This window comes from Bradysia coprophila, unplaced genomic scaffold (genome assembly GCF_014529535.1).
Source record: "Bradysia coprophila strain Holo2 unplaced genomic scaffold, BU_Bcop_v1 contig_232, whole genome shotgun sequence".
Taxonomy (NCBI): domain Eukaryota; kingdom Metazoa; phylum Arthropoda; class Insecta; order Diptera; family Sciaridae; genus Bradysia; species Bradysia coprophila.
The window spans coordinates 12,559,300-12,578,263 of NW_023503493.1; the positions used below are offsets into that span (position 1 = coordinate 12,559,300).

At 37.2% G+C, this 18,964-nt stretch overlaps 2 protein-coding genes across 2 annotated transcripts; one reads left to right on the forward strand and one right to left on the reverse strand.

Moving 5' to 3' along the window:
• Nucleotides 1-2,159: 2,159 nt before the first annotated feature.
• LOC119076668 (ribosomal protein S6 kinase delta-1) lies at nt 2,160-4,912 on the reverse strand. Its single transcript, XM_037183561.1, has 3 exons — nt 4,675-4,912; nt 2,549-4,543; nt 2,160-2,487 (listed from the first exon to the last, which is right to left on the reverse strand). The coding sequence occupies exons 1-3, from the start codon at nt 4,768-4,770 to the stop codon at nt 2,344-2,346; spliced, it is 2,235 nt and encodes a 744-aa protein (XP_037039456.1). The 5' UTR covers nt 4,771-4,912; the 3' UTR covers nt 2,160-2,343.
• A 1,729-nt stretch (nt 4,913-6,641) lies between these two features.
• Nucleotides 6,642-11,229, forward strand: LOC119076705. Its single transcript, XM_037183618.1, has 5 exons — nt 6,642-7,044; nt 7,136-7,372; nt 7,458-7,625; nt 9,286-9,369; nt 9,434-11,229. The coding sequence occupies exons 2-5, from the start codon at nt 7,284-7,286 to the stop codon at nt 9,975-9,977; spliced, it is 885 nt and encodes a 294-aa protein (XP_037039513.1). The 5' UTR covers nt 6,642-7,044; nt 7,136-7,283; the 3' UTR covers nt 9,978-11,229.
• Nucleotides 11,230-18,964: the final 7,735 nt, after the last annotated feature.

An 18,964-nucleotide genomic window follows, 5' to 3' on the forward strand; every position in this document is an offset into this window, starting at 1 on the left:
AATGTATTAGATAAACGCACATTAGCGATCGGAGTAAGCTTCAATCAATTGCCTTGCAGCGAAATAACCCCGAACTGAATGTGAAACCCAATTCGAAATTGTTGCAGTTGCCTGTGGAAATTAAGTTTTCACGTTACCGAAGGTTTTTCTTTCAGTCATTGTTTCTACTAAATTTAAATTTACCGTTGAAATTGGTGAAAATGGATTATTGCTGGTGGAATTGGCGAACGAATTACATAATGGATGTTGGAATAATGGAATGGCGAACGAATAACAGAGTGAATGTTGGAATGGCGGCTGAATTGCGGAATGACGGTTGAATTGCAGCGTGAGTACAGAGGAGATGTTGAGTTTTTCTTGTTTCTTGCTTTCGCTTTTCTGCAATGATGTCCTGCGATGCTGTGATCGTACCGTCAACGATTTTTCCGTTGCGTATGCAACCTAAAGTCCGTCGTGGATTTGCCCGTTGCATTTGCAACCTATAATCAGTCGTGGATTTGCCCGTTGCGTATGCAATCTGTAATCAGACGAAGTTGATCGATTGCGCGTTGACCGTTTCTTTCCGTTGTCTGGTTCTTTTGGCAGTTTTTTAGTGACGAATTCATTAGGATCGGAATGCAGAAAGTTGTCCGATTTTCACTGTGTTAGTTGTAAAGGGTTTTCGCTGCCTGGAAGGTTAATGGGTTGATGATTGGATGAGTTGCGTGAGAATCGTGAGTACGTGAACAGTTTTCACTTTTGTTTTTGGAGCTCAGGCTCAATTTTTTTATGTTTTTTTGCTGCGTTTTTATTGTAATTCCTAAGCAGCTTTCCACAATTTCCCAAGTTTCCATCAGCAGATGGCAATGTTTCAATGCAAATTATCCTACATTTGTTCATGGAAAGCTTTGCTGCTGTCTTGTGTAAGAGGCTAGCGGAAACAACTGAAGATAGTCAGCCCACTCTGACTTTTGGACCGCCGCTAGTTTTCGAGGTCGAAACAGCTATTTCCCCAGTTAATTCACTTAACGTGAACCATGGGCAAGGGAAGAGTATTGAAACTCTGTTTGTTTTTTCAATGATTGTTTTGTGTTGTAACCTGTTGTCCTGTCGTTATTTGTTAGATCTCTTTAGCTGTTTAAGTGGCCCGTTGCCAATCAGCAACGTTAAAAATATCGTAAACTTGAATGAATATCGCTTTTATTTCCTGAGAGACAAATTATTAACTTTAGCTTTTGGCATGAGGTTGTAGAGGAGGTCGAGTACTACCAGTACATTAGGCATTGTTTCGGTCGGCGATCCATCCGAAACCACTTTTTCAACATTTTTGAATGGACTTTTTAAGTTAACCCACGTCGCCCACGAAGCCATTGCAGACAATGTAACCGGTGTTGCTGAGTCGAGGTAACCTTGGCCAGTAAGTGCACATAATATTCCATAACAGTAGCTGAACTCTTTTACAAAATATTTAAGAATTCGGTAAAAATTCGATACGCCCTACTGTGAAAAGCTTTTTGAAAGGAAAAACACAAATATGCGATAAGTTGTTTTGAAGTAACACGTCAGCCTGATGGCGTGAAACATAGCACTGACTGTAGCATTAACTAAGAAAATATTCGGAGGCTGATGAATCGGCCTTTCATTTCTTTCGTACATACAGGAGTCATGCTTTCTTCAAGTGTTTATTAATTTGGACTTGTGTGACGGCTGAAACGTGTTTGTTTGTTTATTACCTCTGCATCATGAACTACAATCCTTTTTTGATTTTATTTCGTATCGGGTAAAGCAACGTGTTTGACATGGCGTAGTTTACAACTCGTGCAGGTGGGCTCGCCGTCTTTTTGTTATTCTATGTTGAGAAAGTAGCTACCTCATTTGCAACTCCTTTAGGTTGCAATGAAAGTCTAGAACAGGTATGGTCGATCGGCGAATTCGTCTTAAACGCACTCACATTTTATGTCAAAATAATATGAAAATGAGTGCGTTTAAGTACGAAAATCAAATTTGTATGTCCTCCGGCCGGACAATAGACCCTACCTGCTTTACACATTCATTGGCTTACCCATCGAAAAATGAATTTTAATAAAATTATTTTATTCAAATATCCTTGATGATTGATGAAGTTATAATTTGCTCTGTTAGCCTGTGGCTATGGTTCAATAAAGGTAAAACAGCTGAAATGATTTTCCGGTTTTATTGGAAGAATTTCCCATTTAAGTAATACAATCGTCGTACTGTTTGTACAGATACGACTCGACATATAATAAGAAGTTAGATTCACGGTCCATTGTTCGAAATGCTTAAGCTATTTTATAGTCATTGAACAAACGCCCATTTTACGACGAAGATTTCATCTCTGTCCAATCAGTCACAATAAATAAAACTAAAAAATTTTTTGGTCTCACATTTGCCATCGTCGTAAATTTCGTCCCATTTGATGCCTTTAAAGAATCGATGTTGCTGCACATTGTAACCGGTCAAACGTTTCTCCGGCTCAGATTGCAGTAGCTGGAAACAGAAATCGGAGAAAATGTTACGACTGAAATTGTCACACAAACGACGAACCTACCTCATTCAATAAATCCTTTGATTCTTCCGACAGAGTCACGTCAGGCTGATCCGGATACTGAACGGTATAGTACGATGCTACGCCACCAGGATGGCATGCAATAAACGATTCACCGGTTAGCAATTCAAACAAAATGACTCCGAAACTCCACCAATCGGATCGATAGTCTAATGGTCGTTCCGGAGCTACATACAATGCGTCGATGCAATCGATTTTCAGTTGACGCTGGTCTTGTCGATAGAAATAGGTCAGGTTGATTTGTCCTTTGACTCCGAGCAGTAAATTGTTCGGATTCAAGTCGCCGCACACAATGTCCCTCTCGTGTAAACTTATCAAACAGACAACCATTTCAGATGCCCACCGCTTAATAGTACGTTCCGGTAACCGTTTCTGAGTACCACTCGTCACGGTCTTAATACATCGCAACATTTCGTGTCGTCTAGAAGGTTGTAATGTAACGGTTCGATTATTCACGGTGGATAACACTGTTGCGTCGAAGATTTCTCCGCCAGATTCTGTTTTGGAATTTGTATGACTGGATCGGGACTGGTCCAATGTGTTAGACACCGATTTTATGAGTTTTTGCGAACAATTCACAAGATCCAATACGTCCATGTCTTCTGACAGAACGTCAAATGCCGGAATGTCACTGTTATTCTCCAGATGTTCCAATACCTCCGACAAGCTGCTCGAGTTACTATTGCTTCTGGTGTAGTCGGTGTTTCGATACTGATTAAGCATGGCCATGAATGGACTTTCTTCAACGTATTTACTGCTATCGTTGACCGTTTCTGGCTTTGGCTTAGTATCATTCGGTTCGGTGAAAAAACTAGCTAATGATGCGGTTCGATCTGGTAATGTTGTGTGTTTGGTGGGTTCATACGAACGAATGTAATCCCACAGTCTGCCGCCAGTGGCTTGTTGCAACACCAAATAGATAGTCGCCTCGGATTGGAAGTAAGCGATCAAATTTACCATAAAGGGAATATTGCGGGGCAGACAGATCATTTGGGGTAAATTGTTGGACGACGGTTTTTCGATGGCCTTAATGATGAAAACATCCTTGTCCACGATGTCTTGAACCTGCATCACTGTTCCCAATATTTTTATCACTTTGAATCGAGACAACTGACCGAGAGGCCTTTCAATCGATAATGATTCACGGCTGGCGTCACCGTTGGACGAATCAACATAATCCGATATGTTTGCGTCGTCGTTCGCCAAATACTGTTCGTAAATCTGTTCGGCCCGAGCTAGGTACTTTTTCGTTTTCTCTTTGGCAATGCACTTGCGAAAGTTCAGCACATCGTGCTTGGAGCCCGTCAACAAGATCCCAATGCCACGCTTGTAATTGTCGAATGCACTTCGGAAATTTGCGTTTGCCTCAAATCGAACGGCTTCACTGAAACTGAGTGCCGCCTCGTAGATATAATCTGAAGAGTCAACTTGATCCGTTGAATGGGTTGATGTCTCTTGTGCCACCGCTTCTGCAACTTCTTCAACACATCCACTCAAATTTGCTTCACTCGAAGTCGAATCTTCCGATGCCAGTGAACTGTCCTGCGAACAACTGGTCGGCGATTCAGTGTACTTATTGTGGATTTCGTCCTTGACCGGATCGATCAACGACAATTTCGGCTGAATTACATTCGCCTCCTCACAGATTGCTTCAATGGGTGAACGTTGGTGTTCCGGCGAATTGTCGCTCGAAATGGAGTGACTGATCTCGAAGAAATTCTGAAATGCGTGCATTTTGTACAGTGACGGATACTGCGATATAAAGTTGAGCAGGTTGAGAATGAATTGCTTGCGTTGTTGAATAACCGAATCATCGAATCGATTAAAGAAGTTCTCGTCTTTTATATCTGGCATCGTTCCTCGTAACAACAGTTCCTTGTGCCGTGCTGCCATAATTTTGCGTAATTTTTTGATTTCCGACCATCGCTTAAAAACCGACACGCAGGTCAGGGTTTCGGGAATGTGGACTGGGAATACCTGTAAGCGAAATGAACTGGCAATTATACGTGGTAACACACCCTGACCGATGAAGCCATATTCGCATCAATCAATGCAATGTTTACGTAAAAAAGCTTAAAACAACAACATACATATGTCGTCGCACTCACAATTGATGTAATTTTATAGACAGTATAGCCTTTCCGATGCGTACAGACATCGGTCACCGTAAAATTATGTATCCAACCGTTCAGTGATGAAGCCATTGTTTTGATTATTTTTGAATCACATTTTTCGTAACATTTACTTTTGACACACGAACATTAGAAAAGTGCACATCAACAAAAATAAAACACAAACATCTCAATCTACTCTCGCAGCTAAAAAAAATGACGTTCCTTCTGTCAAGTAACGGTGCTTGCAGTGATGTCAGCGTTTTTAAGTTAATGAATCCACTACGGTCCACTACTAACTATTTTCCAAGGCTAAACTTTGGGGACGCAAACAAGGTTCTGAAAGAACAGGTTAAGATAGCCAAGAAGGTGGGTGACACCAAAATTGATAAACGCAATTAGTACAGATTGTGTGCGCAATCAGCTTGAAGAAAATGGTTTTTAAGAAAATTCGGAATTTTGTGTTGGTTAAGTTGCCTTTTTTATATGCACTTCGTAGTCACTGCAGCAATTTTTGTGTCACCTCCGTCGTGATCAACTCAGAGTTGCCTTCACCTGTTCTTTCAGAACCTTGGACGCAGATACAGATATGTGGGTCATACGAATATTCAACTCCCGTGATGAAATGACAAATCAAAGAAATGATTGGGATCAAACAAACTGACAATAACATGAACAAGAAAACAGGCACATTGTTTCTATTGACAACAACAACTTATATGAAGTTTTATATAGCGGAGATATTCAAAGCCAATAAACACGAAAATTTTGTTTTAAGTTGCCGACATTTCGACCTGTATCCTGGTCATCTTCAGGGTCTTTATTTTGGTCAAAGAAGACAATGAATTTTAGTCTCATGAAAACATTCTATTTACAAAATTGGCTGGGTTACAATAAAACTACCCTTGGAATCTTAGTCCCTTTAAGGAACATCTGTAAAACTGTTTCACTATTTAGCACTTGTTGCAAACTGTCAGTTTCAAATATTTTTTTACCAACGCCTGTTTAAATTCAAAATGTCAACCAAACCAAACGCAGCTTTGCATAATACGTGTCATGGTATTCTTGTATCTACGTTTGCTAAGGGAGTCCAAAGTAAGAAAATGTCAATTCAAGAGGCGAAAGTAAAATATTACAATTTGTTCTACTTTCCCCCTTAGTAAGCATGAAAAAATCAATACGATATAATCGCTGGACGAAATCCGTGTGGAATTGTCTGAGAATCGATCCCGGATCATTTTGATGTAAGGGTAACCACTGAGCCATCTCGGCTGTCAAACATGCACATAACCTCTAAAACCATGTGCGTCGTTCTGAAGCCGACAGATAAAAAACTAGATCTTACAGTGATCAGACTTATCATATCATCATCGAAATAAATGATGGAATTTGTTTATGTACTGTCCGTCTGACAAGAGGATCGCCACGGTTCAGCAGGGGGTTTTGAACATTTGTTTTTTACACGTTGGCACACGTGCTCTTGTCAGATTCAAGATTTTTTTTACGAAGGTTACGCTTTGTGAAAAAGGCCAATACCTTGCAAATATGTCACATCTTGGACAGAATTTGACACTGCAATATCTGCAACATGAAAAAACTAAATGTTCGAAACCCCCTGAAACCCCGTGCTTCCACCTACGTAATATAGACTGTTATGATCAGAGCGAGAGATCCGAAGACTAGTTAATTTAACTTGCCTTGGGGTACTTGTAAAAATATTGCTTTCTCTTTCAACGTGTTACGTTGAGAGCGAGAGGACCGAAGACCAGTTTATTATAAGTTGCCTTGGGGTACTTGTCAAAATATTTCTATCTCTTTCATCATAACACTCTATACACAAACTAGGTGAGCCAATCTTAATTGATTAGTTTTGCGAGTAGCCAAGGATCACCATAATTTCATATACGTTTGGCAACACTGTCAGCACTGACGTTTGACATTTCATATTTTTTGCATTCCCTTGACATTTCAACACTTTTTGCTTGCAGCCGGTTTTGTTGTGGATTGTGTATTGTGGAACATTTGTTGCAAAACTAAATATTTTCGAAACAAAAAAAGAAATTCTCTATTCAATTTCGGACCCAAAACAAAATCTATTGACGTCTTGCGATTCGGACATTTTAGTTTAAATTAAATGAAAAAGTCAATTGTGTAAATAGAACTAATAATTACGCAAGGAAGATAGTTATTATTAGTGTTTTGAATGGATTCTATATACGTACCGTAACCTAACCTCAACTTTGACGCAATTTTCTTTATGCTACTTTAGCACAGGGTAGTTTTATTTACGGAAAAAGTGATAAATTGCTCCGATGAATTTTCCAAACGTTAAATTCTTGTGATATTATTCCAATAACTGCACCAAAGGTTAGTTTAGTTCCACTTTGTCAATGAAATTGGCCAGTGTCAGTGTCGTAGAGATTTTAATGATTTTATTTTTCGTTTTGCTAATGTCAAGGACATCGAATGAAGAAGAGTTGATGTTTTCATTTGCTCGATAAACACTCGATAAAAGGAACAAAATTGTGCTGGATTACATTCGTGTATCGACCTGGATTTGTTTGTCGACCACTGTGGCGCACAACATTAGCGTAAAACATTCATTCATGAGAACCACCATCGAAGATAATAAAAAATATTTTCAAAATGAACTGTGGACATGTCAACAGAGTTTAACTAAAACAAACAGTGAAAGGTTTGTTTTGGAAGAAGAAAAAAATGGTTGCTCGTTGAATATTTGCTAACATTTTGACCGTTTTGTATGTTTGTCTATTCTGCAGCATAACTCTGCTAAATGCTAAAAAGGAAACGAAAAAAGTTGAATTCGTTGATGTACAACAATCAACCCTGGATCAAGCAGAACGTCAATTAGATAGTGCCGACAGTATAGGCAGGGAAATGACACATTTTAAACCGATACGACTGATGCCCTTGTCGGCTATTTATATGTAAGTATACATTTTTAAAAGTTTTTTTTTTTGTTAAGTATGATTTCCAACAAAATGTATTCCGTGAGCCGTGAGAGAGCAAGCAAGTAGACAAAACAAAAATTGAAAAAATTCAATTTTGTCTTTCACACGGAGTACTTTTTTGTTATAAGTGAACAAACCTTATCGTCACCATTGAACGAATGTTGTCGTCAGTCGGTGAATTTTTTAACTCGCATCACCAGATAGTGTCGCCTTCGTGGAGTGTCAATGAGCTTTTTGTTATACTCGTTATACTGATCTATAGCACTTTCGATATTTTCAAACTAAAAAAAAATGATGTGCCAGGTTAGAGCCAGGTGCTATTGACAAGTTTGTAAAGTGTCTTAAAGCTACACTTAACTCTAGTATCGTATTCACTGAAAATAAAATCTACCAATTTTACCGTTGATTTGGAATCAACGGTCAAATTGGTACCCTGTACCAATTAATTTGTGCAGCATACCAACGATTGGTACGACGGGTACGACTCACCAAATAAATTTTTACATTGTACCATTTTGGAATGTTCATTCCAAATCAACGGTAAAATTGGTACGAGGTAGGAAAAACGCTTTCAGTGTTAAAGAAGCGTCGATATAAGGAATCTGGGTTGATTGATGGCCGAAGAAATTGATTCAGGTTCACCCTTCACTCCCCAAATTATTTCGAGTGGTATATGTAACACTTTGTAATGTTTTGTTTCGGAAATGAACAAGGTCACACTGTGATGTCTGGTATTCCATAGGTTTGGGTATCAGTTCTTAGCTTGACAACAAAGTACTGCGGACAATTAACACACCTTTTGTACCACTTGCGATAATCCGTTCGCATTGTGACAAGTGGATCGTCACCCGGTTAGTTTTGTTATCTCGTACGTTGCTACAAATGCATTGACGAAATTGAGGTTTTATGTAGCGAGTTAACACAGTGTACTGAGGGATTAAGCGGTCTGCCAAATAGGCTGACTGGAACAATTTGTTGTCACTACGCGCAAGATAAAGAAATTGAATTTCGAAAGCCCCCTGACGAAGCTTCGACCTATGTATCATCACCTCATACCTAACTTGGTGATCTTCAACTATTGCTCCACGCATAACTTGTATGACCTATAGAGGTATTTGAGAAGATTTTATCGCAACAGGTTTGCGTTTCACACTAGATGCGGGTGTCGAACTTCAAAGGCGTTTCATTCTAGTTATACAATCCCACTATAGTTTTACGTGTGCACTTAGTATGCGAGCACGGACGGGTGTTTCGCAGCAATTGGCTACGATCTTAACTGGTTCTTATCCTGCTTCTCGTGACTATTAACTCGAAATAAGAAACGTTTCTAGTGCAAATTGATTGTTTCACCCAACGGTCATTGTCCCTAAGAATTTGTCAGTTTTCCACATGAAACTGGCTTTCAAAGTCCTGCAGAAAACGTTTTGGCTCGCGAGCTTGTTGACCAATATTACGAAGTTTCATCACAGAAAATGAACAAAGAATTTGCTTAACGGGCAAACGTCCGACGTCAACGAAGGTTTAGGGCTTAAACGCAAAAGTTCATTTTTCACGGTTTTAGGTCGTAGGATAGTTATTAAGTCACGTACTGAAATTCGTCCACGTTCAATTAACCGAATCTTCCTTCCATTTTTAGATCCGACAAAATTATAAAAATTCCTTCAATTCGCCATACCAATCCCATGAAAGGAGCGTACTTCTTCCAAGCACCAGCAAAGAGGTAAAAATTCAAATTTTCTCCAAACTACTCGCCCCCAAAATCACCAAACCCACTTCCATTTCAGCAAATTCAAACCGGACCATTTCACCAAAACTCGTCGATCAGCATTCTGTCTAGTCTCGAATACAAGCGCAAATCAAAAAGCAAACAAGCCTCAGGATGCCACAGATTCCGGCGAACGGAATGTGGCTGGCCGTCGGAATGGCGAAAAATCAAAAGAGAAAATCATCTGTAACATAATGCTGAACAAAGCCAATTGCAAGCGAATGATCCAGGAGAAGGGCGACTTCGAACTGGCTAAAATGCTACAGGAATGTGACAGTATTGGTCGCACTGAAAATGGCAATGGCTGTGATGACCATTCGCTGACTAAAGACCAAGAACCGTCCGCTAGAACTAAACGATATTATTTACGTACGCGAAGCAAACAAATCTCCGATGCGAAAGATGAAACGGTGCCGGCGAAAAAGGCGAAATTGGTGGACGCAACGGTGACCGGTAGCAATAAGGTGGTTGTGGTTAATGGGCGAAAGACAAGAAGCTCGGCTCCATTGAATGGCGATTATGCGAGTAAAGTGAATCGGGTGACCAGAGGACGGAATAAGTAGAAGAATTTTGTGTCAAGAAATCAGCGTTTCCACATTCCAAACTTTTGATTTCTTACGTAAGTTTCGTTTGTTCGTTTCATTTTCATTCTAAATTTGATGAGAACATTTAGAGCTGACAAGTCATATATGAACAAAAACATGGGCAGCCAAATGTCGTCCTGATGCACTTTTTGTGCATTTGAACGGAAATGCATGAATTTACTTGATGATTGTACTCGGAAACGAATCGTCCGAACCATTTATTTTGATGAATACTTTCTATTCCGCACTCGGAAGCTAATTTTCGAAAAGATTTTCGTCTTTCATTTTCAATCTACCTGTCCACCTAACTGGTACTCCGTCGTCAGATAAGCGAAATATTTACCGAGCTAGTGACAGGGCGAATAAGGCTTGCGTGTGGTAGACAACTTTATTCAAATGAGTGACTCATGACTGACTTCTACGAGGTGGTACAAAATATTCGCATCGAAAAATGACTTGACAGAGTAAGTGTGTGCTATGCTAAATCTAAGTGCACTGCACATACAAATTCGCTGGATCACATCACCCGTTTGGTCTTAAATACGGAAATTTAGTGCTACGTTCCCAACAAATGTTTGACGGGTAGATTTTATCTCAAATCGTGATCTTTTATCAGAGAAGATACAGCTCCAAAATAATAAATTTCCGTTCTAAGTTCAATAACTTTGTAGCCGACGATGTTAGTCGGAAAATACCAGGTCTATTGACTTTTGAACTTTCCCGCTGAAAATTTTCGGATTTTCAAAATGAATAGCTATTTGTTCACCAAGGGGGAGAAAAGTTGGAAATTGCATTTCGAGGGTCTCGCTACTGGCCACATGTCAGCCAAATGCAATTTTCAACTTTTTTCCGAAGGTAAACACAACGGTTTTAACAACAAAGGCTGTTGAAGTTTCAGCGGAGTAGAGAAAATGACTAGAAGACTCTGGTGTTTTCATTGCGAATGATCTAAAATTTAACGCAACACAACAGTTCAAACGTGGTAACCAGAGTATTTTCGCGAATTTCAATTTACGAACTTTTCCGTGGTGTTTCACACACGAAAAAGATCCCACTTTTGTATCTAAGATGTTCTGCTTGGTTTATATGATTTCTCTCATTTATTATTTGAAATAACACACGATATTAAAGAAACTATAGAAACGGCGAGGAACAGTAGTAACAGCTTAGATATGAAAGTGGGATTTTGTACGTGGGCAAAACAATAAAAATTTTCCTTCAAATTTCATGACTGGTTAATTAATCAATGAAAACGTTTTTGACGAACATGATCTATAAGATAATGATGTCCATATTGTGCTTGATAACTTGTACACATTTTGGGTCTGAAAGATTTCGTTTTCCTGATCGATGCAGCAACAAACGTATCAGTCTGACCATTTCTTCATTAAAATGATTTTGTTCAGATTTTGCAAGCGTTTTACAGATGAATGAAGCGACTTGGAAGTCTACGGATAATTTTTGTCAGGAAAGTGCATCTGTTATAGCATGGATCTATCACAGTATCATCCTACTACTATTTCACTTCCTTTCCTATATACATCAAAACTACCCCCCAATCGTCAATTCTAATGCTTGAAATGAAATGAGATTCGTGAATCATTTTCCAACTGATTTCTCGTTAGTTAAATTTGCTCAAAAACCGAAACTACTTAGCGACCGAGTGTGGAATATGAAGAATGTAATGATGGCTCAACCTGGACGCCAATACCTATATGAAAGTCTTTAAATCCTTAACAGAGAAAATATCTTAGTTTACTTGTAATGTGATATTAATCATCCTCATGAAGGCAAAGTCATTTTTAGATTTAAAGTTGAGATGATTTTCCGATTTTGTGTAATTTTATTTTTCTACTTTTATTCTGACTAGTGATAACACAACACACACACACACAGCCCCTTATGTTTAAATTTTAGAAATAAAAAATATTTTTATTTTAAATTACATTTATCAGTTTTTAGTGTCAAGTCTGATAATTGTAAATTTTTATATGTGTAATTTCCCACTAAATATACTAGAGTATCGTTCAAGTATACATCGTGCTTATAAAAACAATAAAAATGGAAACTTTGAAGTTGTAAAATTTTTGAAGTTTTATTTAAAATTATTAACAAGAAATCAACATTACATTGTCCTAATTCCACAGAACGTTGAGGTTGAAACCAATGCTATTATTGTTACATTTATCCTACGAAATTTATTTGTGTGCCCTAACGAAGGTAGGCATCAAAAAAATTGGCACTAAAATGAAGATATTGGTAGATATTGAGTAATGACGAATGTCATTTAGAAAATGCCTGTCGTGCCAGAAGACTCAAATTTTTCTTTGGCACGACAGGCTTTTCGATAAAACCTTTATTTTAACATTTTATGAGTCACCTTCATTTCGACTCTTTGTATTTGGATTTTCTACTAAGGCTGAGATATGCACTCGGCCTATTCTTGTTAGAGCTTTAAAGAAAAATTCATTTGATCAATGCTTTTATCTGCGCCTTCGTCTTAGGATCACAATCACCAACTCGTCAAAATAAACATTTGAACACAGGTGCATATTACTTATTATGTAATGTAGTGCGCATATATTCAATATTCATTCGATGAAAGTGTAAAATTGCTACAGTCGCCGCACTTCAAGCATGAGTTGGACTCTAAAGAGAGAACTAAAACTGGACAGTGTATCAAACAAGTTTTTGCACTGTAAAAACATTTGGAAATAATTAGTACTCTAGTTCTTGGCAGCTGTCACTCGAAGCAGCTTTACTTGCGCTTAAACTGGAATTTTCCGTATACCATGTGTTGTCAACCTCGGCTTCGCCTCGGATTGACAATTTTCATACGTTAGCAAAATAGCTATTCGTATCGGTTAAATATAGCATAGGTTTCAAACTGTCGTCATGGTATTGAGGAAAACGAAGGAAAGGGCTTTAACAGCATCGACTCCAATTTTCGGTATTTTCACCATTATTTTATCATAATAGACTGACATCTTGACCATTGTTTTCTACTCACCGCCTATTTTCGGCTTGATGCAAATAACATTTACACCAGTCCTGCAACATTCGATGAAGATCATAACCATTGTTTCTCAATGGTCTGCGTTCAAAAATATTCGAAGGTGAAAGTAGCTATGCCTAAAGATCGACAATGAATTGAATGTTTATGAAAATTGGTTAATTTTATCATGAGATCTTGGATCGTATAGATCACTGCTTATCCCTGAGAAAAGTTTTCTTGATTTTCTCGAATTTTCCTTAATTTTTAAATTTTTTGGTACTTTTCTTGAAATCAAGAAGATTCGAGAAAACTACTCAAACTATGTCGATTTCTCGATTTTCCAAAAAAACCTTGATTTTCTTAAATTCGAAAAAAAATTATCAAATTTTCTAATTTTCTGGACTTGATTTTCTCGAACTTTGGGAATTTTTATCGATTTTCTTGATTTTCTCGAAAAATTACTCAAAGGCAGGCAGTGGTAAGAACGGTGAAATTCGAACCGTTTTTGTAATATGTTTTCCGGATCCGGAAGGATAATAACGAAGAATGAACTAGTGCATGAGAACAGCTTACGTTTTCGAATTTTAGTTGGTAAAGTTTCGTAAGCTGTGTGTGTACGGAGTCGTTCATGGCTAATGTCTACGCGATCTGCTACATTATCATCTAGACTTTTCTTATTTCGGTATAATTTAAGACTATCTTAGCGATTGTTTTGGGATTTTCCTTATAAATCATCTAATCGAATCAGTGATTTTTCTGCTAATTTTTGGTATTTAGATATGCATAGGAAATCCAATCAAATCTCAAAGAATTTAAGTGGAGAGAACATCTTGAAGATGGCAATAGAATTGGCACTAAGAATCCAAACCCACAATACATTTTTTGTGAATTTCTGCATAAATATCTCATTCTCTTGTTTTTGTGGTTAAAGTAATATTTTTGAGATGATAATTAGGAATTTCTGATGTCTTTTGCCGCGCATCACGTAATTTGTCTTTATGATTTCGATCAGTAAAACTCAGAAGTCAGATTGGTCAGACAATCGCGTTAGCCTGTTAACGACAGCGGCGACCAGAATAAGCTTATTTTCTTACATGGTAAAATGCATATTAAAACTAATGAAGTAACAGATTTTGTATGAAACTACAGACAGTACTTAGATGAAAAGGAGTAAAAGATTGGATGGTTATATTGATAATATACATTTGCGGTCTCGTAAAAGATTTTAAACACAGGTAGTCATATACCATAAAAGCCTATACAGCAGCAGCTATCATCATAATCAATGAACAGAACAAAAACCATATCAAAACATATAAAAATCAAATTTGTTATCACACCATGATGTAAATCGGATCATACCCGAAATTTGATTCAATTCATTGATCAATCCACACACCTCACGTTGCTTTTCCGTTAACAGAAACGAAACGAAAAAAAAAAACGAATTCAACGAAAGTCTTTTTTCCTTCGAATTAAAATGTTTTTTTTTCTTTTTCGTCTCTAATTCAAAAAATTTTCTTTTTACCAAACGAAATGCACGGTTATTAATAGAGTTGAACGGTAACGTTTCATGATCTATAATTATTTATTGGAAACGAATATCGAACATTGCCTTTTTCATTCATTGTTTTGTATTCAAATACCATTACTCCGAAAAATATGTATAACATTCTATGTTTGGGTATACCTTTTCGTCAGAAATACGCGTACACATTCGATAAAGGGAATAAAATTAATAAAAAAAATTCTGAAAGCTAAAAATGAATAAAATGATGTTAGAGGTGAGTAAACAATAAAATGGCATGACGAAATGCTAGTAGTATATTATACCCCCAAGCAAGTCGATTGAATGGACAATGTATGCATTTTAGCTAGGGGGCATCTCACCTGGAGTGTAGCACCCTTTGATTACCATTTTTTCCATTAAATAGAATTTGTTCGTTTTTTTAATAATAAAAAAAAACTTTTCAAAAACGTCGAATGTTTTGTTTAAGAAAGCATCCCGTTCATTTATGCTTTTTATTATCCTTTTTTGATTAACTTTCTGTTCTTTTATGTTTTCTCTGGAGTTTTTTTTTTCGTTATGAAAAATGCATAGAATAAAAACAGCATAACTTCCATTGAAAGTAACATAAAGCTGAAAAAGAATCATGCGATGTAATATAATTAACAATTTTCCTTGAAAATTTAGCTTACAAAGCTGTGCCAATTTAATTCAGTAATAATACAACAAATATACTTTACATAAGGAGCAGTACACCTCTTAACCACATTCCCTACAATTCTATTTTGTTTTTAGCATTTCCATTTCAACCAATGAACGCTGGAACACATCCTTTACATAAGCAATTTTTATAAAAGAAATTTCTTCTTAACTTAATTTCTTCGCTCAAAAAATAACATAAAACACCAGCTCTCAGTTCCTTTAGGTATAAATCAACAAAATCGTGTATATAACTGACGCGAGCGTGACCATACCACATTTTCTTTTATATAATCCATTTTGATTGGTTGAAAGATAAGATACATGGTAGCTCCGCCTCAGTATCATGCGCATTCACAGATTTTCAGAGATGTAAAATTTATACATACGTGGAACGTTATACATTCATCAATCGTGTTATTACAACGCAAAGTAATAATTTCTGAATCAATAATGTTGGAAATATTTGGGATCAATAGAAGTAGTAGATTCTATGATTGTTTTTGACAATATTTTATCGTCAACGAAAGATTAGGTTGTTTGGAATTTAAGAGTCACTTCGCCAAAACTTTGAACAGCTTATATGAAATCGGGATTCAAACCAACGGCGATCCGATCGAGGTATGAATCAAATGAATCGTCACTTCAATTCTGAGGATATCGTGGAACAACTTTTTTCGCGAAAAATTTTGGTTGGGCTGTCATGGCCCTTAGAAAAATTTTCTTCGAAATGGTCGCGAAAATCGTTTTTTATCAATTACTCCAACTCGCATGTTGCGATGTGAGTAATGTCAAATTGTGTACGTTTATGAAGGTCAATGAGCTGAATATTATTGACCAACAAACGCCGATGTTTGACCCACCCAGCCGCCACAACAAGTGAAAAATCTCGAAAACATTTTGGTAAAATTTTGGTTCGTTTCGTCAGTTTAACCTCTCCAAAAAAGATCTATGGCTCATCTTCTGGCTGTATCACGTTAGTTTTACTGACTATTATCTCGTAAAACTATAAATAATAAAATTCGCTCGAAAAAACGTTATTTGGGGAACCTTACAGTTCGAAGAGTTTCCAAAATTTGATAGGTTGAGATACATTGTGAAAAATCAACTCCATTTCTATCTGGGACGGTAAGTATGGTCGAGTGGTATCAATGGATAGGGCAAGAAGTAAGCTACAAAAACTTAGAGCTTCCTGCTACTAACTTTCTCAACCGCCCAGAGCCCTTCAAAAATTTCGGTTTTCTCGAGGTTTTTCACTTGTTGTGGCGGCTGGGTGGGCCGAACATCGGCGTTTGTTGGTCAATAATATTCAGCTCATCGACCTTCATAAACGTACACAATTTGACATTATTCACATCTCGCATGTTGGAGCTATTGATAAAAGACGATTTTCACGACAACTCCGGAGAAAATTTTTCTAAGGGCCATGTCAGCCCAACAAAAAATTGTCGTGGAAAAAGTTGTTCCACGATATTTTCTGAATTGAACGAGGATTCATTTGAGCCATAGTTTGTTTGGCTCGCCGTCACCTGAATCCCGACTGTTTGAAGTTTGGGCGAATTGTCTCTTAAATGCAATCGAAGAAAAACTGAGTCGACATTATTATTGTAACTGAACCGATTTTATTGAAATAACAGCTTTCGTAAAGCAATCACAGATAAAAATATATCACGGTGAGCGTGAAAATGTCCATACCTGATATGTCGTGAAGTTTTGTTTTATTGATATTAGTAGAGGGCAGCCCCGTGATTAAGAATCGTAATTCATCATAATTTAATGTTACAATAATAGTTACAAATGAGAAAGTCATAATCAATCAAGAAAGAAGTGAAAGAACCCAACGGATTGTACACTGTACAATGTACAGCCTATAGTAAGCAAAAATTTCATAGTTAGAGCACAAAATATTTGCTGAATTTTCACGATTACGTTAGGATTAGTCAAAAGAATTTAGAATTGAAAGTCAAATAATGTGTTGAATGGTAGACCCATTTCCTGCTACAGAGAACCAGATAAGGCGCCGATGGATCGCCAGTTTTGATCATTTCTCTCGCTAATTGTAATGCTGATTTAGCCTAGGGTCTCACCTTTCCAACGATACCAAACATGCTGTGTTTCAACATGGTCAAATTACTTTCTTACGGACTTAAGGGCTATCTAAGATATAAAATAAGGGCAAGAAAGTAATTTGACCATATTGAAACACAGCATGTTTGGTATCGTTGGAAAGGTTAGGTCTAGGCTAACTCAGCAATACAAATACAACTGTGGTGTAAAAAGGTAGCTTGCAACATACACGTGAATTTACGCGAATCTTACGTGCTACGCGTACAATGTACATGTACTGTGTATTTTATACATGTTGTACGTTACTTCATTCATACCCGATGTATACGCAAAAATAGTATTTCGAAGCCAGTTTGATACATGCCTAATGTTAACACTTTCTTCGGTGTATTTATCTTTGCGTATTGAGCACTGTTTTGTTTTACGGGAACTATTAATCATATCGCTAGTGGATTTAGCCATATCATTTGTGAATTATGCGATGAACGAAAGGGGAAATAAATCAATTAATCTTGTGTTTCAAGCGATGACAATCGATATATATTGCGCGAAAGGTATTTGACGTCAGATTACAAATTGGTCATTGCAATTAGTCTGTTGCATTAATAATACAAAATTGGAAAACCGATTCTTTTTCCTCACTTTTAAAGGAGGATATGAGGTCAAACGTCTCAGGTCAGATTTTTGAAAAATTTTATGATAATTTCAGGTCAACCAAAAATGGATCAAATCAGGCTCAGGTCAAGTCAGGTTTTCGTTTGTTAAACTACCTGATCTGACCGGAAGTTTTAGACGCTCTTAGAAACTTATATATATAGGCTATGAAATGAATCTCATCCATATATACAAATAGGTAGAGGACACCGACATTTGTCAAATTCGTGATGTCTATGAAGGCAAAAGCAGAACAATAGTTTAAAGACCTACCCCTACTAAAGACAGAAAGTCTATTAGTACATGTCTCTTGCGTCTCTTGTTAAAATGACGGTTGTTGGACTCTTAGGTTGGTCTTATCCGATGAAATAGGGTACTCGCGCGTGGGTTACCTTTAAATCCCTATAATTTGTCCAATATAAATAGATCAATTGAGATACATTTCTGTTCTTTTCTTGCATTCTCTCTGTCCTGTGCTCAGTGCTTGTGAGTAGTTATAGTTAACTGATTTCAACACAGTACGCCTTAATACATTCCATAAAAAAAATTAAAGAACATTGACGATATCGATGGTTATTAAGTGGCACTCTCAATAGCCAAAATTGACAACCAAAATATATTAACTCCCTACGACAGATATTTATGTTAAAATACTTATAATTATCTACTGACAAAAGATCTAACTATTCAAATCTCGAAAGAGATAATTCAAATTCATTGACAATTTATAATTATTATACAAGAGGTGTGTTCGTCACGATGTCACTGTCGGCGCATCAATCCATTGAAATTCAATGCAGTAATCAATCAAAATTCGTCAATGCTCTCTCTTCAACAGTCGATGTAGTCAAAAGTTCAACAGGCTTACGCTTGGTGTAGTAAAGTTTTCCATTCAAGCTTTTAAAACGTTAAATGCGTTTCAAGACAGTCTGAAAATAACTCCATCGGAATGGCAAAGTCCAAAGTACACTCAAAGTAGCGAAGGGGTTTACAATTATGGAAAATTGTGTCCCACTATATGGGCTTTTCGTGGAAACGTGTCCC